We start from the raw sequence: 25,096 nt of genomic DNA on the forward strand, positions 1-25,096 counted from the left end.
TGCAACCCTGCACCACCTTGTGGTCACATTGGTAGAGCTGAACCTTATTACACCAATGTTATTGAGTCAAACCTTTTGTATAGAATAGCTTCTCTCTCTCTGTGTACTGTATGCAACTATGCTATCATTCCACAGAGGAAATGAGCCATTGGCCATTCACAGTTTTGCACTGGGCTTTACTGATATCATATCTACTCAATTATAAGTTATTCTTTATCTGAATCATTCCTCATTTGAACATAATAAAGAAAATGATTAATCAATGTTACTATTGGTCTTGAACTTTATTGAATATGTGCACATGTTGATAGCATAGTAATTTTCACATAATTATTCAGCTACATTGCAAATAACATCAACTATACGTTTCTACATGTATTTTAACACTCCACCATGATTTACAATATATTTAATATTTCCTCTTGATTGTTGTTTATTTTAGATACATATATAGATTTCTTATTTTATACATCTGGCAGGCATCAATATTGACAATCAATTTCACAGAAATTCATAGTGCAGATAACAGATAAAACCTTTCTAAAATAAAACATCTGCATTTAGAAACAGGAAAACCACTTTACCAAAGGAAAAAGGCATAGCCTACCAATTGTAAACATACATTCAAATATATCCATTAAAAAGAATGTAAACATTTAAAAGAAACATGTACCACGTCAACAAACACATCTATGAATATCAACAAATAGGATTCATCAAGATTGTTGTAATTATCCCCCCGATGTATAATCCACAGGAGGATTATAACTCCAAACATAGCTATGAGTTATAGGAGGGAAAGCATACCACTCTGTTACAAGCAGAGGCAGAGAGCAGAGTAAAACAGTAACAATTCATGCCAATCACACCTTCATCTAGACAAGTCAATTTCACAGATTTGTAGGAGGTATCATTTGAGGTTTCTGTGATCCACACAAAATGGTATACCATGACAATTCTGTTTGCTGAGTTATGATTTACATTGAGTCCTATTATAAGAAGTTTAATAGACGTTCAAAAAACAAAGACATGTAATCCTGAATAGAAGAGAAACTGAAGTTAAAAAAGCTTCTTCAAAAAGTAGAAATAATCCATGACCATAAATGCCAGTACTAAAAAAGGGCTTAATCCCCAAAAATGAATGACAGAAATGCCAAAAATCAACCAACATCCACAAGTATTCATTGAAAACACACAAAATATTAACAAGCACAGCCAGCAGCGCGGGGGGGGGGGGGCGTGACGAATCTGCATATTTTGTATGTCACCATCTGTACGACAATTCTATTTGGTTTGACAGTTTTACAGAACAACATGAATATGTTTATGCACCACTTATCACAAGGGGTCACTGTGGATACACAAAGGGGCCGATGCACAGGGGTTCTGCAAGGAGATTGGGACTTTCCGAATTGGCTCCAAAACAACATATTGCCATGTTGACATGGAACACACTCTTTTTGGAAGACATGTTTAGTGCCCTTGAAAGAGGTCTCAGCAATGGGCTCTTTTTCTGACCAATTATCAAAGGGGTCATTGATTGATATTTTGGGGAGAAAGTGTTATGAGTAGAAAATCAAACAGAAGTATAATGCAGTGGTATATCCCACAGGGGGAATCCCAGTGCATTTATTTTACACTGCCTACATGATCCATGGGACATTCCTTGGCTGAGCATTTCATTGGACTAGGCCTCCTGCTCATAAGCTGTGACCCTGTTGGGAAACAGGGGACAGACAGCACAGGCACCCAGACACTCTCCACTCACAGAGACAGCAGCATTCCAGGCCCTTGTGGGCTGGTAAAATAGAGCACTAAGATGGCTGTGTCTCTGCAATCTGACAAACTGACATTAAAATCAAAAAAACATCTCTTGGTTCATGTATTCAAGTATAATTTTGTTATACTTCATGTGCAAATACATTTCAAATAACAAATACATTCTACCTCAATAAAAACATATGCTTTTGCTATCATTTGCAGTAGATCATTATCCTAATTACAGTGCAACGTATGGAAGACCTGACTCCTGACACGCGTGTGTCACAATCACCAGGACATCCCTGAGACAATACCATTTGATCTGACTGAACTCTGTGTCTGTGTAAGGCATGTTTTCCAAGATGAGTGCTATTGGGGTTTTGTCCTAATGTAACAGGATAAGGGAGAGGGAGGCAGCAACGGCATTCTCACAAAAACAACATACTTTTGCAATGTTAACTACTCTAGCTAATTACATGTGACAACACGGTTACAAGCGCCAAAGTGAGTGGTTGAAACTGCAACCATACCTCCTTTATTGACATGCATCTAAAGCAACATCACTTAGAATAAATGGGTAGCTCAAACAGCTATAGTGTTGCTTTACTGTAACAATGAAGTGACCTACTGTGATGGTTTAGTGATGGTTTATTTGAGAGCCAACCAAAAGTTGGTCAAATGTGTCACTATGATTTTACAGTAACAACAGAAAACTGGCAACACTTTCATGAAGATTACCAGTGTATTGATCCCACTATTAGCATAAAAAACATTCAAAATGATCAAAGGATGACCAAGCAGATATCTTTCAATACATACCATACAAACAGCCACTGTAGTAACACAGGCCACCTACTGAAATGTAATGTCCCATTATATAACAACACAATCTATAAAGGGACAAGAATCTTCACCTTTTTTCAGAAATTTAAACACACGTGCAACAACAAGAGAAGTGTGTGTGTGTGTGTGTGTGTGTGTAAATCATTTTGAATGTGAAGGTGACTGGGAATGTTTCAGACTGACACCAACAAACCTAGCTGTATTATATTCTATGTGTGGTCTTGAAATGTATAGGCAGTGGATGTTTTATAATGAATGTTCACATCAATGTACATCAATGTCCATAATAGGGAGGTGAAGTCCTGTTGGTCCTTTGCGCATTGGCGGGGAAGGGTCTGTCTTTCAGTCTGTCTGTCTTTCTGTCGGTGTGGGAGGGGGGCTTACTCCATCTCTCAGTCTGAAAAGAGACTGGCAAAAGATTTGCGTAGGTTGCGTATGGTCTCAGCCTTCACCTCATCCTGGCTAAGGCTGGCCTGCGGGGCTGGTGTTTCTGGAATGTTGAAGGCATTGGTAAGAGACTGGGACTTGCTATAAAGAGAGGAAATGGCAATAGAGGAGAGGAAGAGGCTATTAACGTCATGCAGCAAACTCATGGAATGGTAAGACTAGGGCATGGCAGGAGAGAAAGAGAGAGAGACACACGAGTTCCTTCAGTATGTAATATTATTAATTACATAACTGATTCAGTGCATTGATCAGCTCAACTTGATCGGTGAATGACAAATGGCATGCTCCTTTTTCAACTTTGATTTTGACCAGGGTTCCTAGTTCTGGAGGGCACAAAGAGAAATGAATTGAAGGAATTGTTTGCAGCTTTGACTGTTAATAGCTTGTTAAAGCCATATTCCTGATGCAGTCCTAATCTACTACATAACACTTTCTCTTACTCCTTCCACATTTGGGTCCTCTATCACATGCACTAAGGAACACTGCTCTTTTAAATCTTTGTTCTATTGAACATGCCGTAATGATAAAGGTATTTTAATGACATGACGAGTGCCTTGGTCTTCCTTGTTTTTTTTTAATGACCAATTAACCCCTATACCAAAGAGCACCTTCGAACGACAAACACCTACTGTTGGGTATCCTAGTAGCAAATCCTCTCTTCCTTTCTCTGCGAACACTGCTCCAATTTTAAATTATGTATCAACTAAACTTAATTTTTCATTCATCACCAGAGAATTACTAAGAAATTCAACATGGTCATACCCGATGGTATTTAATACCAACCTCTCGTCAATGAGACCATCAAATCTAGCATGATCAAAAATAGTCGTAATTTCCTGATCCTCAATGGAAAAGTAATAGTCACCATGTCTTTCATTACAATTATTCATGACTTTTTCAGTGTTTCCTGAAATTAGACACATTTAATGTTATTGTTGAATCCTGTGAAGAATAATCTGAATCAAAACTTGATCAGCCATGCACATTCCACATTGATCACGCATGCTTGATTGTAAAAGCTTTTAACACACACTTCTACAGTTTCTGCAAATTATTTTGTAGAGCAATGATAAAGGGGAGCACAACATATAGGCTACAACAAATTCCCAAGGTTTAACAAACAAAAAAAAGGGTTGAAGGAGTGCAGGAAATTCTAGATGATGGCAGTCACTGGAAAAAGGCTTGTTGAATAGTGTGCAGTACACGAAGTGTGAAAAAACATTCCTTTGAGCATGATTTTACATAATACAAAAACAGTCCACAAGACTTATGCATATGAGTGATTCATGCACACCCAGTCCAAACATTTGTAATGTCGATCAAATAACGATCTTATAACATATCCCATTACAAAACATAGATTATTTGCAAATTCTATATTTATCTCAAGATCTAGCCTACAGGAATAACAGGATCATGCACATCAGTCCCCATGGTGGAGATAAAAAGAAATGAAAGCTAAATATGGAAAACAGAATCCTCTCATCAGTTATACAACCATCTTTATCTAGAGTGAGATAGATAGAGCATCCTGTGTGGCTGACTGGTATCATATTACATCTGACAAAAACAACAGGAGGATGTTACATCCTCTCCCTCAACGTGATCAAGACAAAGGAGATGATTGTGGACTACAAGAAAAGGAGGACCCGAGCACGCCCCCATTCTCATCGACAGGGCTGTAGTGGAGCAGGTTGAGAACGTCAAGTCCCTTGGCGTCAACATCACCAACAAACTAACATGGTCCAAGCACACCAAGACAGTCGTGAAGAGGGCACGACAAAACCTATTCCCCTTCAGGAGACTGAAAAGATTTGCCATGGGTCCTCAGATCCTCAAAAGGTTCTATAGCTGCACCATCGAGAGCATCCTGACGGGTTGCATCACTGCCTGGTATGGCAACTGCTCAGCCTCCAACCGCAAGGCACTACAGAGGGAAGTTCGTACGGGCCGGTACATCAATGGGGCCAAGCTTCCTGCCATTCAGGACCTCTATACCAGGCGGTGTCAGAGGAAAGACCCTAAAAATTGTCAAAGACTCCAGCTACCCTACGGCAAGAGGTACCAGAGCACCAAGTCTAGGTCGGAGAGGCTTCTAAACAGCTTCTACCCCCAAGCCATAAGACTCCTGAACATCTAATCAAATGGCAACCCAGACTATTTGCATTGCCCCCCCCCCCCCTGTTACGCTGCTGCTACTATCTGTTATTATCTATGCATAGTCACTTTAATAACTCTACCTACATGTACATATTACCTCAATTACCTTGACTAACTGGTGCCCCCGCACATTGACTCTGTACCTGTACCCCCTGTATGTAGCCTCGCTATTGTTATTTTACTGCTACTCTTTAATTATTTGTTACTTTTATGTCTTATTGTTTTTAGGTATTGTTCTTAAATCTGCATTGTTGGTTAAGTGCTTGTAAGTAAGCACTGTAAGGTCTACACCTGTTGTATTCGGCACATGTGACAAATACAATTTGATTTGATTTGAAATATTGAGCTATTGAGTAATACAGTCAGGATACACTAAGCACAAATTATATTGTATTGAATGTTTTGGAATATTTTAGGAAAGCTTTGCTTACTTCAGTGGAGGGGTGGCTCCCATAGCAGGGTGGTCATGGCTGGGCTTCAGTGGGGGCTGGGGTTTCTGCTGCAGAGGGGGTTTCCCACCGGGGCCTCCCTGGCCCTGGGCACTAGGGCGGGGCTGCTGAGTGGTAGGGGCCCCGGGGCGACCTTGCTGGGCTGGAGCCCTCTGCTGCTGTGGGACCTGGGGACTGCCTCCCTGGGACTGTTGCCTGGCGGGCTGACCTGGCTTCTGCTGGGGCCTCTGCTGGGGCTGGCCCCCTGTGGGCTTCTGGCCCGGGCCTCCAGGGGGGGGTCTCTGCTGCTGCTGCTGGGGACCTGACTGCTGTGGCCTCTGGCTCTGGGGGGAGCCCCCCTGGCTCATGGATCTCTGGGGGGAGCCCTGACCAGAGGAGTGTTTCTGCCCCTGCCCTGGGGGACGCTGCTGGGCCCCAGCTCCTGGGTTGGCCTGTCTGGCCTGCTGTGGTGCCTGGGCAGAGGGGTTCTGGGTGTTGGAGCTTTGGGCAGGGGGCTGGCCTTGGGGTGAGGGGCGCTGCTGGGAGGGGGAGCCTTGGCGAGGGGCGGTAGTGCTGGTGGGGGCTTGTTGTGGGCCACCTGGAGGAGACAGAGCACTGTTTATCCAGAGTCCAGAGTCCCTATCAAGCAGTCATTTAAAAACAACTATGTAGCTATCTTATTACCAGCTGATGAACAAAAGCAAACAGTGTCAATTGGGATTTGGGGCCTTAATATAGAGCCATTTTCTTACCTTGGGGAGGAGGGCGTTGCTGAGCCTGTGGCACTTTGGGTTGTGAGATGGGCTGAGGGGATGCAGCTTTCTGAATGGCCAACATATCACAATGAGACACAGAGTTAATGGGTTACAAATACACTTTTATTTGATCAATTGACCAAATATACTGGCCAATTAACAAAAGAGACCACTCATCTAAACACACGGCTTTTGACAATTGTTGACTAATTTGAAGTGTAATAAACTGAGTTGTGGTTAGCAACAGTGTGTCACCTGTGCGGGCTGTGCAGCTGTGGGGCGGACAGGAGAGGGACTTGCAATGTGTGGGACTGTCTGGTTAATTTTGGAGACGACCAATTCTGCAATTTGTGCACGGTCTTCATCCTGCTGGTCTCCAATCAGGGGCATGGAGCAGCCCACCACCTGAGGGAACGAGAGGGGGAAATGACATGTTAATACAATGCTGTTAACAGTGTAAATACAGTGTTACTACACAGGTATAGGAGCAACATAATGTAAATAGTTTAAAATACTTCTAATCCTTTACCTCTATGATGTAATCCTTGCCATCTTTCCCATGCAGAGCCTCCACAGCACACATATCCAAACCACCAAACACCTCAGAGCAGGAGTCCACCCACATTCGATACCTACAATGTTGGAGAACACTGTTACTAACTAGGAAACACATGGCTGTCTGTCTGATGCACAAAGGCCCAGTCTGTGATAGCACTCACCTGTCTGACATGGCTATCTGCTCCAGCATGGCTGAACCAGTGTTGGTTTTCCAGTTCCCTGAAATCGATGTCCGCCTGTTAAAAAGACAAGATCTACCATTTAGCATGTTCTCTCTTGATCATCTAATTCACATCAATGTTGGGATATGCAGTCTAAATGGATCTTGTTGGTCTTTGATCTGTAGCGTGTGCTAAATAGCTTGGAACTTTGTAGAATGGATTGACCTCAGTCACACCACAACAAGGAGCTCACTCACATGTAGGCCTTGTAATTGTCTCCGATCTTCTGGATGCGGACATCGTACTTTGCATCGATGAAAGGTTCAGATGTGGCATAGGTCTTGGTCAGGGCAACAACACTGGCAATATCTTGGAAGTCATATTGATTGTCCACTTTCACCTACAGGGTAAAGATACGATTGAAATAGATTATGTTCATAGTAATGACTTGTGAAGCATAAACACTGATCCAGGCCTACTTTATCTTATTTAAAACAGTAACAAGAGCAGGCCTATCCTACCTTCCCCATCCCTGAGTGGGCGTGGCCCATTTTCACCACCACAGGGAAACCAGGAGTGGTGATCTGGAGCAAAAGACAACACAACATCCTCCATTGGCAAACATCATACTACACAGTCTCCAGATATGTAGGTTTGTTTGACTAATGGGAATGTGCAGCACAGAGTTTCGTAGTAAATTGCTAATTGAGTAAACTATAAACTCAAAGTTGCTGTTCTTTGCTAAAAGAGTCAGGATACAGCTAAATAAGAAAGCCACATCAAGTTTTAATGGGCTATATAGATAAGATGATACAGTGAAATCAACTGAGTGAGAACCCTTGTAATTAAAACATCTACTGTACACTACCGTTCAAAAGTTTGGGGTCACTTAGAAATATCCTTCTTTTTGACAGAAAGGCCATTTTTTGTCCATTAAAATAACATCAAATTGATCAGAAATACAGTGTAGACGTTGTTAATGTTGTAAATGACTATTGTAGCTGGAAACGGCAGATTTTTAGGTGTACAGAGGCCCATTATCAGCAACCATCTCTGCAACGTTCCAATGGCACGTTTTGGCACGTTAGCTAAAAGTTTATAATTTTAAAATGCTAATTGATCATTAGAAAACCATTTTGCAATTATGTTAGCACAGTTGAAAACTGTTGTTCTGATTAAAGAAGCAATAAAACTGGCCTTCCTTAGACTAGTTGAGTATCCGGAGCATCAGCATTTGTGTGTTTGATTACAGGCTCAAAATGGCCAGAAACAAAGAACTTTCTTCTGAAACTCGTCAGTCTATTCTTGTTCTGAGAAATGGCAGCTTCATTAAATAGTACCCTCAAAACACCCGTCTCAACGTCAACAGTGAAGAGGTGACTCTGGGATGCTGGCCCTCTAGGCAGAGCTCCTCTGTCCATCGTCTGTGTTCTTTTGCCCATCTTAATCTTTTATTTTTATTGGCCAGTCTGAGACATGGCTTTTTCTTTGCAACTCTGCTTAGAAAGCCAGCATCCCGGAGTTGCCTCTTCACTGTTGACGTTGAGACTGGTGTTTTGCAGGTACTATTTAATGAAGCTGCCAGTTGAGGACTTGTGAGGCATCTGTTTCTCAAACTAGACACTCTAATGTACTTGTCCTCTTGTTCAGTTGTGCACCGGGTCCTCCCACTCCTCTTTCTATTCTGGTTAGAGCCAGTTTGCACTGTTCTGTGAAGGGGGTAATACACAGCGTTGTACGAGATCTTCAGTTTCTTGGCAATTTCTCGCATGGAATAACCTTAATTTCTTACAACAAGAATAGACTGACGAGTTTCAGAAGAAAGTTCTTTGTTTCTGACCATTTTGAGCCTGTAATCGAACCCAGATACTTAACCAGTCTAAAGGCCAGTTTTATTGCTTCTTTAATCAGAACAACAGTTTTCACCTATGCTAACATAATAGCAAAAGGGTTTTCTAATGATCAAGTAGCCTTTTAAATTGATAAACTTGGATTAGCTAACACAATGTGCCATTGGAACGTTGGAGTGATGGTTGCTGATAATGGGCCTCTGTACGCCTATGTAGATATTCCATTAAAAATCAGCCATTTCCAGCTACAATAGTCATTTAGAACATGAACAATGTCTACACTGTATTTCTGATCAATTTTATGTTATTTAATGGACAAAAAATGTGCTTTTCTTTAAAAAATAAGGACATTTCTAAGTGACCCCAAACTTTTGAAAGGTACTTGCCTACGGAGCTGTGAGGGGAACGGCACCTCCGTACCTTCAGGCTCTGATCAGGCCCTACACCCAAACAAGGGCACTGCGTTCATCCACCTCTGGCCTGCTCGCCTCCCTACCTCTGAGGAAGTACAGTTCCCGCTCAGCCCAGTCAAAACTGTTCGCTGCTCTGGCACCCCAATGGTGGAACAAACTCCCTCACGACGCCAGGTCAGCGGAGTCAATCACCACCTTCCGGAGACACCTGAAACCCCACCTCTTTAAGGAATACCTAGGATAGGATAAAGTAATCCTTCGAAACCCCCCCCCCCCCTTAAAAGATTTAGATGCACTATTGTAAAGTGGTTGTTCCACTGGATATCATAAGGTGAATGCACCAATTTGTAAGTCGCTCTGGATAAGAGCGTCTGCTAAATGACTTAAATGTAAATGTAAATGTACTTCATTGAGTGAAATATGCTGAGGCCAGCATGAGCCCAAAAAGGTAAAGTAAAACTGGAGTGATTATGGAGTGATTCATGTTGATCGTTGAGGCGAGCTGAGCCGAGAGCAGGCCTGCGACTGTAGTCATGGAGGGGGACAGCACTGCGGCAACACAGGCAGACACTGATCTCAGTGCAGTGCTACTGAGGGGATTCGTAGGGCACAGAAATAATCAAACCCACTCTGGCTCAACTAGGACCTGGAAACATGCACTCTGAGCCAGTATTAAGATTGATTGCTGTAATTAGATCTGAGAAAATAGATGTGAACTAACTATTCCTTTGTCCTTGTCTTACTGGCCACAGAAGCATGTGTGTCATCCAAACAGAGGGGCAACCTAATAGTCTGTGCTTAGGTCTGTTTAGTGTGAGGACATGGCCATGCCGTGGTGGGGGAGGAGTAGAGAGAAGCAGATGGCAGAACACCCACCATTTCCCTGTGGTTGGGATAGTAAACCTGCTCGATCAGTGGGAATTCCTCTGGTCCCAGTTGTTTGTACAATCTCACCATATTAGCAAACTGAAACAAGACATGAAAATACAGAAAATACGTTACCTTTACAGTAAAATCAATAGTCATGATCTGTCTAGCTCAAGAAAAAAAACAATTTAATCTGCTTTATATTGCCATGCTTACCACTAGTGTTGTCTAAATTTTGACTTTGATACTGATACCAGGTTTAGTATCACAATACTCGATGCCATCACGATACTCGATACCAAAACAATATTAAAAAGGATACCAAAACGATACCATGGCATAAAAAGAAGGCGTATTAGCCTAAGTCACATAATGGCACTTGATCCAGACAGATCTTTTGAGTTCAATATCATTACATTTTAAATGTTTGATGTCAATTTTTCAGAGACAGCCATGTATGTATTAATGAATCAATTATACAAGCATACAAACAATTTGACTTTGTTTTTACCAATCTAACTACATAATGTTAATCTGAATATTAAATCAAGCTGTAGACTAGGCCTATTCACAATACAGGTGAATGCATATTCAATAGGAATGTGTGCATGCATTGAGTTATTGAGCTTATTTTGGCTGATTTCATGGGGCTACAGATGAAAAATGTTCTGTTTCCTTTCTATTTGTGACCTATTTTATTGTACTGATCAAAAACATTTGTATAGAAGAAGCAATCTCTTCTTTAATCAAAGTGTGCACTGTCTCTTTAAGATCAAATGACGTCATTCACACACAGCAAGAGAAACAGGAGAGATGTGACTGAGGCGAGGGAGACGAAGTGAATGAATAACGTTTTTTGCAATGACTGTATGGTTTTTGGTGACAATCCGCTTTGAAATCAGCCAGTGGCGACCCGTCATTCAGGGAAGGTGGGGCTAGCCGTTGCCTGTTTTGCATGTTATTTTAGCATTAATACATGTCACATATCAATTTGCAAACAATGTAAAAATATATAATTGAGTTAATAAAGCTGCATACAAACATGGTCTCTTTTTTGCTTTCTTGAGTAAGTCAGCTCCAAAATGCAGGTGTTTCAGCCTAGCACAGTGCTTTCTGAGGTGGTGTGGCAGCCAGTGGAAAATACAGAGTGTAGGGGTTGGTAATGTTCTGTAGTTGCACCGTGATTGGCTCGGTGCTCATCAGCCATTGGACATAAACATTCCACAACAAGTTGGAAATCACAAATTCAACAATGAGTGGTTTGTAAGGAATCAGTGGCTAACTGCAAGCGTTGCAAAGCAATCGGTAGCCTGCTATTCAGTGGAGAGGGTGTGTGGTCCAAGTCTGGGTAAAAGGGTCCCGTTTCCAAGCTTAAAAGGATAAACATTCACATGCAACACCACGGGCCAGAAAAGGTTGAATACATTGGCCATGCTATCCCAGCATGACTTCTGCCGCGTTCAAAACAACTGGAAACTCGGAACTGGGAAATCTCAGACTTCAGTGAATTCAAGCCAACTGGGAACTCGCTAGCTCCGACTGGGAAAATACGTTTTGAAAGGTCATTCCAAGTCGGGAACTCTGGCCTCTTTCTGAAGATCACTGACTCATGATTCAACCTAGTTTTTTCCCCCAGAGTTCCCAGTTGTCTTGAAAGCACCATAAATCCAGAGAACGCCAGACTTTGATGACAAAATTTGCCCACAAGTCCACGCCACCTTCCTGTTCAAGTGAGCAAAGCACAACAAGGTGTGTCCAGAAATGTATTGTGTGCTGCTGCATAAATGATGTAATATGCCAGGAAGACATGTATACTGTTGCTAAGAAAGTAATACAAAGTCTATGTTGTGTAGTTAGCTGTTAGTAGCCCATGTGCCTCACTCTAATAATTTGGTTCCTTTCCCCCTCATAACTTAGCCAGCTGTTCTGACTTGGTGGTGCACATGTAGCCTATAGCCTGTTTTAGAGAAATGTCATCATCGAATATTTTAAGAGCTTAAATTGTCTGCTTATATTCCCCCTGTATTTATCCTACGGTTCTGACTTGGTGTACAGGGAAAATACTGTAAGAACGGCCCATGTTCGGAATTCTGTCACTGTACATTTCAAAAGCGCTGAACAAATAATTATATTGACTAGGTGCGTCTTAGCTCGCTCATTAATGTCTTAATCGAAATTACGAATTACCTCTTTGCCTTATGCCATAGTTTGTACACAACATTTGTTTAAGCAAGTCAGCCATATCAGCTATATTTTTTTTGAAGTCAGTAAATGAGGTTGAATGAACTGTTTTGCTGCCAGACAATGCTCAGCTGATAGTGAGGTGTAGCGGTGGTAAGAATTCACTCCATGGTGCTGAAAAGAAAGCTCAGCTGTTGGGGCAGCTTTATGTAGGCCCTAACAGTTTGTGGCACTGTTTTGTCACCATTATAGTGCAATTAATGTATTGTTTACTGTTGTGTTGTTTATTGGCTTTGCTGGAATGCGTCTACATAATATTTATATTTTTTTGCCCCACGGAAAAATGTACATGCTAACATCACCACTGAAATCAGCTTGTAGGGTAGTGAATTGATATCAGCTTCAACCGGTATCTTGCATTGAAAGTGTTCTTAGCATGTAAACGACATTGTTTTGGGAACAGTAATTAACAGTTGCAACATTTTGCCATGTTGCATTATTCAATGCTTGAATAATGCTTATGCTTCCCAGACGAAACAGTTTGCGCATATATTATGATGACATTTTCTGACGTTTTGGTTAGTTTTGGTCTTCGGCAGTGTTTGTTTTCTTGACTCAAGTTGAGGTTCGGTAGCCAAAGTCTATGCCCCTTCATCGGTGATTGGTCAACAGTACTACTCCTAGTAGGAGTGGGAGCTATGGACGGGATTATTCAATTAAGTGCTCGTTGTCATTCAACGAGAGAAGACTAGTTTTCATGGAAATTTTTCCACTTGAGAAATACTGCACCAAACATCTTAGATGGATGTAAAAGGACCTCCTCGGCAAAATCATCTAAATTAATTATAGATTTTGGATTTATTTTAGATTAATTCTACCTATTTTGAGAAAGTGTTACTGGGTATGTTATTGCTACGGTGGCTCAAGAGGGACAAACAACAGTAATATTGCAGCTTTTTTCTTCTATTCAAGCGAAGGTCTTTAGGGAGTACGCGAGCACAGACGTTCGTTTCGCATAGCCAAGTTCTGCCAGAATGTATAAGGACTCCTTAAGTGGAGCAGGCACGGTGCGCTTGCTCTAAAAGGGGACATCGGCTGCACTGATAGACAGACTTGATCCTCTCTCAAATACTAGACGACGTGAGACACATTTGATAGAAGTACCGAAAGTAACAAAAATTCTAGTACCAAACCATTTTTTATGTTCTAGCATCAAAAAATAAGTTTCAGTATACCGGGCAACACTACTTACCACCCATGGCTTGTCACAGAAGTTGTAGACAGAGTGCAGAGAGTTTACACCTGGGAGACCAGCATACTGCAACCCAATCACTATGTGTCGGTGGTCTCCATTCTTAGCCATACTGAAGGCATGCTGTCTAACCAGCACAAAGTCAGGCCTGAAACATCTTGCAAAATAGAAAATACAAAACAATTCCACAAATTACCAATACATTATATTCAGACAGACATATGAACATTTTATTCTGGTATTGTACTTGAAACTTGCAAGAAATCCTGCATGTCTTGTAACATCAGAAATCATGACACTGATGATCTTAGTTTTTTTTATAACTATCTTAAAGATCCATTGCAGCAGTTTTTTTCTCAATATCAAATAATTTCTGGGTAACAATTAAGTACCTTGTTGTGACAGTTTTCAATTAAAATGGTCAAAAAGAAATGAAAATAGCTTCCTCACAAAGAGCAGTTTCTCAAGCAAGAATTTAGCTAGGACTGTCACCAGGCAGACCAAAACTCCATCCCACCAAAACAGGCAGAAATGTCAGGTGGTCTTTTTAAGCAGCTCTTACACTAAAAAGGCATTGTCATAATTTTCACAATTTCACAGTATTATTCCAACCTCATAGTGTGGAAATATAAACACATGAAAATCATGTTTTTGAATGCACTCAGCATTTAAACAGCATGTAGAACACTGTATTCAAAGGATGTACAGTAGACTTACTTGGTGACCTTGGTTTCATTCCGGATTGCTTCTATATCAACACTATAGGCCCCCGTAGCATGAGCTATCAAGTTGATTTCAGAGAAGTCAGCCTGAATGGAAAACATCAGTGTCAATCCCCAACCTGGCCTCCGATTATTTTGTATTATTCTGTATGTAAATCTGAGATACTCCATTTAGTATGATATGTTACGTTTCATATAGTTACATAAGACATATGGTTACTTAAGGCAAAAACTAAAGTAAGGTGTTTGGTAGGGCTGGATGAGTGTACGTATAATGCAAACGTCTAGCAACCCAAAGGTTGTGAGTTTGAGTCTCAACCCAGACAATTTAAGGTATTTAGCTAATTAGCTAATTTGCAACTACTTAGCATGTTGGCTAATTCTTCCCCTAACCTTACCCATTTTAGCTAACCCTTCCCTTAACCCTTTAACTTAACTCCTAAACTTAACCCTAACCTTAACCCTAACTCTTAGCATATTGTATGTTTTGCAAATTCGTAACATATTGTACGGAATAATACGAAATGCTCTGAGATAATACGAAATGCTCAAACAGCATTGTGATTCTAATAACAGGGACATTCTAAGGTTATAGTTCACTCCAGAAATCGACGTTTGTCAGACGTGATTAAATTAGATGATAGAGTTAAGACAGATGGATCTAGAAGACAGATGGTGTGGAATACCGTACTGTATTAATTCAATGGTTTTGTCCCCAAATACTATGAAGATTGTACAAGGTAACGACTATCACCTCTGCAGATAATGAGACATTCATTGCACAGGGCTATTCCTGCTGAGAGACTCATGGCGCACATAGCGGAAACACTCTAATGCAACATAAAAGGAGAAGACAGAAATAGGAGACATGGAAAATGCCCCAAGGCAGAAAAAAGAATCCCAAAACATTTTCAAGTCTTCATTTACAAAGCACAGATGGTAGCATTAACTCCACCACCGGGTATAAATGTTTTGGGGTCCATAATATCATCTTATTTTCCATAGATATTGTTATCAGATTCAGAGTGACAACATATTATCACACTTAATGATTATCCAACTCTCAGTCCACTTAACATAGTTCAATATGTTATTCATGTCTTGTGTTTTCTTTGATTCATTGTTTACTGCATATAGTAAGTGCAGGTCTGCAGCACCAATGTACAGTCTGATAATGTCACTAGATGCAAGGGTTGTCTATCTGTGGGCTTCAATCCCTACACTCAATAATGCCCATCATGAGGTTACCTGTGAGTCTCATTGGGTCTTGTATTACCTCAAATCACCTCTCCAACTCCTGTGTGGCTCAGTTGGTAGCACATGGCACATAAAATGCCAGGGTTGTTGGTTCGATTCCCATGGGTTACCAGTACATATGAAAATGTATGCACTCACTACTATATGGTTCTCTGGATAACAGCATCTATTAAATGACTGAAATATAAAATCAACTCTATTCTAAATTGTCCTTCTTTATTTCACGCAAACACCCCTTTATTCTACAAAAATGTCAAGCTAAAAAGCACGTCTTTAATGCCTTGTATGGGAAAACCAGTCACCAAAATAATTCTACAGTGAAAAGAGACAATGAAAAAAACAAAGGTGCAAGAGCAACCCACCTGTTCCACCTTAATGTCGAATTCACCATGAACCTTTTTACCTTTGAAGACCTTTACCCTATAGAGAAGAGAGGCAAGAGGGGTAGAAAAATATTTGACTTGCGTAGCAACTAGGCCTACTTTGGACAGCAGTTTTTAATGCTTTCCTATCACACAAGCATACTCAAATGATGGTGACATATACGTACATCAAATAAAACAGAAAAACATTAACTATTTTGGAACAATAAATCATCATGGTATTTTACACAAGTATCTCAAATTGAGTGTGAAGCTCAACAAGGTCAATTATAGATGATTTGAACATGATGTGCAAATTCTAGCTGTCCATATGCTCCTAACTGAGAGCTTGTTTATTGCTTGATTCATTGAGTGATGTGATTGGCTCACTGTTTTTCTCTGCCCCTTTATAAACTGCCCCTGCCCCTGTTTGCAGTGAGCGAAGCGTTGGTTTTGTGACGAGAAGTATTACTTGCATGAGATTATTTAAATTAAGGTTATCATGGGAATGTTTTCCCTCCACTGAAACCTGTTTTTGTTGGATTAAATTTGATTGTGTTTTATGTATCCCTCCATTTTGTTGCGACGCTAAAATAGTTGATGATAAAAGACAAAATTGGGGAAGAAATATGAGCTTCCTAACAAGCAATAACGCTTCATATAAATATAAACATCTAGAGCAAGACTTTACATCTTTCACATTGAGGATTGGAGTTTTGGGCTTGAATAAAAAAAAAAATCTTGTTAGGTTCAGTTTGATAATGTGGAGCTGCGCATTAGTTGGCTGGCATATGAAACGAATGGGTAAGTGAAGCTCAATGCACACAACGCTTTACCAAGCTAGCTATTTTAAGATTAATAAATAATTGAACTCGCTCTCCATTATCCCATACTGCCAGTTTGCTTGCTAGCTAAAGTTAGCTAAATGGTTAGCATCACTATTTAGCACAACATAACTGTTGAGTCAGTGGAGTAGCTAGCTAGTTAACAGGCAGCTGCTTCATTCCAAAAATAAATCCATTGTTATTTATGTTGCTAGTTATCCAGTTAATGCCAAGTATCAACAAAGGCTTACTACAAATTCTAGCTAGCAACAACAGCGTAGCTTGCCAGTTAGCTTACTTTAGTTACAGCAGGCACAAGCCAAAAAAGATACTGCCACCTTATGGCCTGCTGTATTTCAATTTAGTAAATTGGAGGTAAAACTGTTCTATATGCATAACAAAAAGTTAAAGGTTCACTATGTAGAAATCGCTCCGCTATTTCCTGGTTGATAAAATTCTAATAGTTCGTCTAACTTCAGTTAATGGGACAAAGCAAGTATAGTGTAGAGAATCATTGTACCATCTAAACCCCTATTTTCCATAACCAAAAATATATTTTCAGCTGTTTGAGGCTGGTGTACAAAACCGAAATTAAAAGACACCAAAACAAAACTTAAGAGCGGGAAGCATAGAAATAGCTAACATAAAACAGATCTACCACTTAGACTTGCTTTCAATGAGAATGACAATCAAGAACGTATCTTTCAATGTGAACTTGGTCGGGTTACCCAAAAAGTTACATATAGCAGCTTTAACTTCCAAAGCTAGGCAGAGGTGGTAAGTAGACAGTCATTTCTCAGTGTGTCTGACCTATTACCTGCCTCGATTTACCTTTCATGTATTTCCACTCAAGCCCATTTTCAAATAACCTGCTCGCTTTGCTCTTGGTGAACCTAGGGTGTTGTAGTCGGTTCTATGGTAGTGAAATTAGTTAAGTCAAAGCTCTCGGCCAGGGTGTGACACGGTCATACCTTGTCCATAGGCTGCTTACAGGGAAAGGAACCCAATGTGTAATTTGAGTGAACCATCCTTTTAAGCATACCAAAAACTCTAAAATGTGTACATTATGCATGCTTATTTGGCACGACAGAACCATCTGAATATGTAGCATAGTCTCGTTTGCCATGCCTGGCACACGCGAGACCACCTGGAATGCGCTGTTGGTGCAAACGATCAATTTCTGTGTCCTGTTTAGGTAATGACTGTGGATAACATGTCTTTGACATATACACTGTATTAGTCTCACGTTGTCTCGCTCTATATGCATACGTGTGTGTTATGACTATAGTAAAGATTAAGCATATCCTAATTATGACCTGTTTATTGGAAGCATAGGCTACTGGCCCACATTTGAGTATAATGGCGTCTAACCTTACACATCACTCTCCTTACCAGTCTGTCTGTTGGTCATCAATAACCAGGAGTATCTTGGCACCAGAGGCAACGCCTGCTACCTCGGTGACTTTCTCAGCGACAGCGGCAGTGGTTTGTTTGACAGCTTTAGTAAATGAGGATAAAAAGCCAGCTCCGGCTCCGCTTCCAGAGCCCTCAGAATGCTGGTTGGTAGACATACGCCTCTCTGGTGGTCCAGGCGACACTATTGCAGGGTCTTGCTGAGGCGGGTCAGGGCGTTGTAGGTCAGTCATGTACCCATTGGGCAAATTGGACATAAAATTGCTGTCCGACAGCCGACGACGCAGGTAATTCATGTTGAAGATCAAAAAAGTATACGAAAAGGTATATGGCGAATCCTCCCCTCTGATGCAAATTAACAATGGATGAATTAACCTACCAATAGCCTATAACCAAACCTATTTTTCCATTTGAATAGAAGGATCAGTTGTAAATTAATCAATCCGGGGTCGCAGAAGAAAAAACAGGTTGTCAAAATGGTATCAATTAAATTCGTTTATTTTCTAATCCTACCGATGGAGTGGCCTGTACCTGCTTCAAGGTTTAGACCTGTTCAATTGACTCGAGGGAGGATATGTCTACTGGTCACGGTGAGAAAAGTCAACACGAATATCTAACCTTCGCCTACCTCAAATTATTATCCAAATTCGATTCGCATCCATCAAAAGATTCGTGGGTGGCTGCGTAAAATAGATAACAGGTGAGTCTGGCTTCCACGTCCTCTGACCAGACAGGACGTGCTTCGGTCTCAGTTCTAGGGAACGGAGGATCCGTGACTTACAATTGGGTGTACATAATTTGTCTTATTGCAGCACCCCCTACCCAATCCTTCTTTCGAGGTTCGGCGCAGTTTTTCCTTCTATCCTCCTGCGTCACTCCCCTGTATCCTTTGAGACGAGCGGGGCAGGTTGGGATGAAGGGTGGTGCTGAAGAGAGACTATTGATAGGCGCGTAGCTTTCGTGTCGGGGGAATGACTGCGGGCATTCTGAGAAATAAAACACACTTCACCTCCTACACTGTAATCATTGCATTAGACAGTGTAGGAAATTAATAATTGTGATGTGGTAAAACAATCTATACAGGAAATGCGCCATATGTTGTCTATGCTCCAGATGAATGAAAAAAAGTGAATAAAGCGGTAACAATAGCGATATGTTGAGGCATCTGGTTACATTTTGGTATTAAACGAAAGTAATTGATTTTAGAGAGTTTTGTGATGCTTTATCATAGGCTGCGAATTTATAGACAGCAACGAGTGATTGTTACAGAGAATATGACTTCTTTGAGTTAAATTGTTGCCAGTTCAGAACCCTGGACGGCACCATCACTGATTCCATTACTGAGTTCACTCACTGGTTGAATTTCTTACTGGTGGGTTCATGTTATATAAATACAGGTCCAGCAAAGCTCTCCTGTTCTTGTTACTCTCAATTAGCCTACTCACCCAAAACACTAATAGAAACCAGTTGGTCTACTAACTACTAGCCCATAGAACCCAGTAAATGTTTGCTGAGTGGGAACTGCTCACAATGCTGTTTCTATTATCCACACTACATGAAGTTACGCCTCTTTTGCATGTTGATTGGTTGACATTATGGCAGGAAATATTCCCATAAAACAAAGCAACGAGACAATGACTGCAGGAAAGAAAACATCACTAAATAGTCTGAAAATGCAGGACCATTCTATGTCCTATTAAAATTAATCCTATTAAATCATCCTATTCTATTGAATGTTGATAAAAACCAAATGTAATGTAATTCATGTATAACATTGGTGATCCTGAAGGAATGTCAGTTTTACTCTGCACACAGTATTTCTTGAAGTATATATACATTATAATTAACAAAATCCTATGAATAAAATGTTTGAAATTCCAGTGTATTCCTCATGGGGTCACTGTTGAGCTTGACTTGCTTCAAAGCAGCACCAATCATATCCTGACACGAGTAGTCTCCATATTTGTTGAGTGCTTTCACATACGTTCATCACCACAAAAGAAATTGAGACAGAATATACCAATAACTCCAGAATGCATTCTTACAACATATAAACCCACTAAGATATTTCAATGAGTTATTACATCCTTTAATCAAGGTACAAAAGGAATATAAAATGTAGGCTATAACAAAATGTAATCAACCGAATGAGTCCCCCCATTCAAAGGCATATCAATCAATACAAATTCTAAATGTTCTCATTTTTAAAGAGAGAATTTTAAAGTTTTATTTATTTATTTTTAAGTGACTTTATATGTGTCAGGTCCTGAGTGTTGAGTGTGCTCATTTGTGTCCAGACTCTTCAGCATGCTCAGGCAAGATTGTTTCTCAGGGCAGTAGCATTTCCAGGACTTAGGAGCCTTTGTCTGGCCATCAACAAAAGCCTTTGGATTAATGGTGAGGCTGGCTCACAGTACAGCTGTGTGCGTGTATGGGCAGGTCAGTGGAATGATTGGAGCACCAGTGGGCTAAGCACTCGAAAAAATGCAGTTTGGTGAGATTGTAGATTAGGAGCGAGGGAGGGGCTGAGGACAGGTGCTGACTTCCAGAGAGGGGAGAGTCTCTGTTAAATTAACTTGTGTGTTGATTAATCTATACTAAAATCTTGTTTATTCCTGAAATAGCTAGTCTTCTGGATGAGTGAAGTAGATGCTTGGTTGGGTGGTGCAGGGACAGTCATAGAACAATTTACCATTATTTTCCTTCTCTGAGGTACCTACCTGTGATCACACACTTCCTGCAACAATAACAAAAACATCTCAAATGGGGGAGGTTGTGATCGGAACAACCAATGACAATGCAGGAATACATTTTCCTGAAAGACACTGCAGCTCTGTACAGCCTTCTGATACGTTACCTGGGCAAGCTCTAGCCAAGCATCTCATTGCCTTTCCATTACCAACCAGAACTTAGGCTCATTGTGTCCTCTAAGCGCGAACAGACAAGGTGGTCCTCTATAGTTGGCTTTATTCACAGACAAAGACAATTAAGGAGCCATGGCTGTTGCAAATTTCCAATACATAACTCGGATGAGCAGTGGTTTCAAAGTCTACATCTTGGAAGGTAATATTTCTTATTTATTTTCTTATACCATTGTTTCACAAAATATAATTGTGTTGCGGTGATCTGTGCTGCTTTAAATAGCGGTCTTCACAGCTGCATATTGCATTGTTATCATGTATGATGACACAGTTGTTATATTGTTATTAGTTAGTAATTAGTTCACAATGTTTTTAGAAATGCAAATGTTTATGGCCATTATAAAATAACTTTTACTAAGTCGTCGTGAATGTCAATGAAGCCATTTTAGCTGATGGTTTGAGTTGTATAAACACACAAACATCTGTAATCCATTCTAAAACAATTTTAGGCCATTCAAGAAACCAAGACAAATGTTCACTTTTACAGTCTGAGTTATAGATAATGTAGACGAGTGTGATAATGATACCTCACTGTATAAACTTTGGTGCAGTTTCAACTTCCTAAAATGTGTCATGGCACTCAAGCATTATTTCAGAGGAGTTTAGGTCAGATGCTGAGAATAACTGTGGCAGATGGAGATGCTCTGAAGATACTGCCCTCTTGTACCTCTACTCCTGCATGGGAAACAAATAACCACGCCTCAGGCATCAGAAAGTCAGGCAAGGTGTGGTTTTCCCCCAGTCCCCTTCCACAGGCCTCCACTGTGACACTGCTGTCCAAAGGACAGAAGGGGAGGTCATAGGTGAGAGGTTGCGATTGAGGGACAGTACTGTTTGGGATGTGGATTGGATTGAGGATTGTGGATTGGGGGAGTATTTGAGGTTAGGGGGACCAATCATGTAATAACATGACCTAATCATTCAGCATTGCATCTCAATGTGGTAGTAGAGCATTGTTTGCTAATGTGGTTGATTTCTTTTGGCATATTGATAACACTGATTTGAATTTAGCTTGAAAGAAACAACATGATGCGAGGTATGAAGAGGGCTGGTGTTAGCTTTACAAAATACAAATACCAGTGTAATGTATTGGTAAGCTTCACATCGATCTCTCTGTCAGTAACACAAAGGATGTTAGCAGCTGCTGATGTGTTTCAGTTAGTTTCTCACAATAAGGAGAATGCTTCTGTGTGATGTGTGTATTGTAATGACAGTTGTGAGACATTTAGTTCTCTTTTAGTAAGAAGTGATACTTCAATCAAGGCATTAGCAACTGAAGTGTTAAGTTTGTCCAGTTCAAATCACATTTTGAGTAGAAACTAATCTTTCTCTCATAGATATGTAAATGTGATGGGTGTCATCATCACTGTATGTAGAAAAACAACATTTACCGTTCACATTGAATCAGCTGGAAAGAGTTGTAATACTCCCTGTAATACTCACCAATCTGGTTGGTCTAGTTCAACAGCTTAACGGAGTTTACAATTAACGGTGGCATGAAAGCTTTCCCACGAACCACTCATACAGGTGATGAACCATATGTCACAGTGCCACAGACCAAAACAACCAGTCACCTATTTACTCATTGCCACACCTAACGTCTTTTCAGTCAGTTACAGTTAGGTGTAAGTCATCATTATCTGTGCCAATATATCAACCAATATTGATACTGTATATTATTTCAAATAGTAACCTTGAGCTTTACTTGTGCTTGATCTTTCCTCTTGTAGGTCAGCCCAACCAAAGAAGTGAAGATAGATTCAGGCATATGGCCAATGAGAGAGTTCGAGTGCCCCAAGTGCATCCGGTCAAGCGCAAGCACAGCTTTGAGTGTGGTCTAACATTGGAAGAAAGGTTTGTAAAACCTCCCCATGACTTTATAACATCATCATTGACAACCACTGGTTTCATAACTCCATGTCCAGTGTGTGATTCCATGTTTCAATGTGTGGTTTTGTGTTTCAGGCGAGAAAGTGCACAAAGCAGGAGCAACATGAGAAGGCCAACTGTGTTTAGTGTTCCCCAGAGTCCCACATCCTCCTGGAGCCCAACCCCCAGCCCCACAGGTCATCTGCCCTGCCATGTGTATCCCACACCACCTATCGATGAGCCACTGGACCTAATTAAGAAACCAAGGAAACAGCCTGAGAGGACAGAAGAGAAAACCAAAAGCACTACAGCCATCAATCAGGTAATTTCAAGAGGAACAATTATAATAGTCAGTCCAGGTGCTAACAACTTGAAGGATGGGATTTCTTGTTTGTGTCAGTCATATTGTATGTGCCTTTGTAATCTCTCAGTGTAGCCCTAGGCAGTCAGAGCCTACATATCTCTGAGATCTCTGTAGAGAGTAAACTCTCAGGCACATTCTCTTCCCAAGAGACTTTATGGGACTCTGTTTGTCCATGATATCCAATCCAGCCTGATTTGGGAATAAAATGTGAGCAATGGTGGGAGCAAGGTCATCAATAAGAGCAAACAGACAGCTCTCTCTGGCCTGTTTGTGCCACCCTGATGAGGGTGAACAGCTTTCAGGTCCCATCCCATAACCAAATGTATTTTGTTTCCAAATCAAACTGAACCCTCGACAAAGAGTTAGTGATGGTGAAACGTTTCATGTTTACATTGACATGTTAATCCTATTGTTTTGGGGGGAATGATAATTTCAGCTACATTGTTCTGTACAGAGTCATATACCGTTGTGAAATGTACCAATGATTTTGCCTATTTCAGATGCGTCCTTCTGTGATCACCTGTGTGTCCTCCACAAGAAAGCCCACCTGCAGATCTGAGGTCGGCAGCAGTAGCCACTCCTCCACAGGTCAGTCTCATACTCCTTTTATCTCATCAAAACTAGTGCTACAATGCTGCTGTTATATTGCAGACTTGTTAAGAATTATGCCTGACCTTTGTTGTATTCTTTCCACTATAGTGTTATCTAAGCACAGCTATGACCATGTTGTGGAGGAACATTTCAAGAGAAGCCTGGGGATGGACTACCAAATGGCCAGCTCCCGCCAGCTCTCCATCAGCGTCTCTGTGGATGACCATTTTGCCAAGGCCTTGGGAGAAAAGTGGTTTCAGATCAAATCAAAATCCTCCTCATGTTCCTCGTCTACATCCTCTCCACCCAGCAGCCCAAGTGTCACTCATTCCCCCAGCTACGGCCACAGCCCAAACCAAGCTCCCAAAGAGTCTCCAAGTACCACCACTCCCACCTCCAGCTTCTGGTCAGTCAAATAAAAGCTTTCCTGGAGAAAGAGTGAACTTTGAGACATAGCATTTAATGCGATACAGCGGCAGATCCATGCTTTTCAAGGAATAAGAGCACCAAGGAGATAACGTTGGTGAAAGTGTAGACTCGAGAACAGGAATGTAGGAATACTAAGCTACTCTATATGGTTGAACCATTGAGTGCATCTCCATGAGTCTATTCCCTGCCAGTGGAAAGGGGAGTTATTTCAATTTCAGGGGACAAGCAAATGTTGCAGTGATGTCTTTATTTCTCAATTTCTGTCCCAGCCTGTCCCAGCCTTTTCAATAGCATATCTATCTCTGAATAGATGGTGATGTGGGATGATAGTTGGAGAAAAGAAATGTGCCATTATATTTCATTAAATGTGCCATATTTCATTTCATTCGGTGAAGATGCCACTACTTTCGTGATACTGTATTTATACTATATGTTTTTTAACGAACCTGGATCCTATTTTCAGTCTAATAAATTATCTACTGTATATAGTGCTAACACATTCACCAAATCTGTTCAATACAGTAACTTCACGTTTTTGTATAAACTATGGACATCTCAAAAGGAAAAACCTATTTGTGTTGGGATATTGCAAGTTATTCCATTAGCTTTATGAATTAAAACTTAAGCTAACCTTATTATTGTATAAAAAATAAACCTGGAGATTTCAG

At 40.8% G+C, this 25,096-nt stretch overlaps 2 protein-coding genes across 2 annotated transcripts; one reads left to right on the forward strand and one right to left on the reverse strand.

Annotated features, from left to right (window-relative positions):
* Positions 1–2,996: 2,996 nt before the first annotated feature.
* On the reverse strand, positions 2,997–18,550 carry LOC120062731 (synapsin-1-like). The gene is made up of 13 exons (XM_039012791.1): positions 18,234–18,550; positions 16,018–16,075; positions 14,394–14,485; positions 13,677–13,833; positions 10,253–10,342; positions 7,635–7,697; positions 7,371–7,513; positions 7,114–7,188; positions 6,924–7,026; positions 6,665–6,799; positions 6,392–6,461; positions 5,643–6,237; positions 2,997–3,132 (listed from the first exon to the last, which is right to left on the reverse strand). The coding sequence occupies exons 1-13, from the start codon at positions 18,548–18,550 to the stop codon at positions 2,997–2,999; spliced, it is 2,034 nt and encodes a 677-aa protein (XP_038868719.1).
* A 2,672-nt stretch (positions 18,551–21,222) lies between these two features.
* Positions 21,223–25,096, forward strand: LOC120062973 (transcription cofactor vestigial-like protein 4). The gene is made up of 5 exons (XM_039013025.1): positions 21,223–21,317; positions 22,906–23,029; positions 23,141–23,366; positions 23,909–23,996; positions 24,108–25,096. The coding sequence occupies exons 1-5, from the start codon at positions 21,251–21,253 to the stop codon at positions 24,416–24,418; spliced, it is 816 nt and encodes a 271-aa protein (XP_038868953.1). The 5' UTR covers positions 21,223–21,250; the 3' UTR covers positions 24,419–25,096.

Source organism: Salvelinus namaycush, chromosome 18 (genome assembly GCF_016432855.1).
Source record: "Salvelinus namaycush isolate Seneca chromosome 18, SaNama_1.0, whole genome shotgun sequence".
In the NCBI taxonomy this organism is placed as follows: domain Eukaryota; kingdom Metazoa; phylum Chordata; class Actinopteri; order Salmoniformes; family Salmonidae; genus Salvelinus; species Salvelinus namaycush.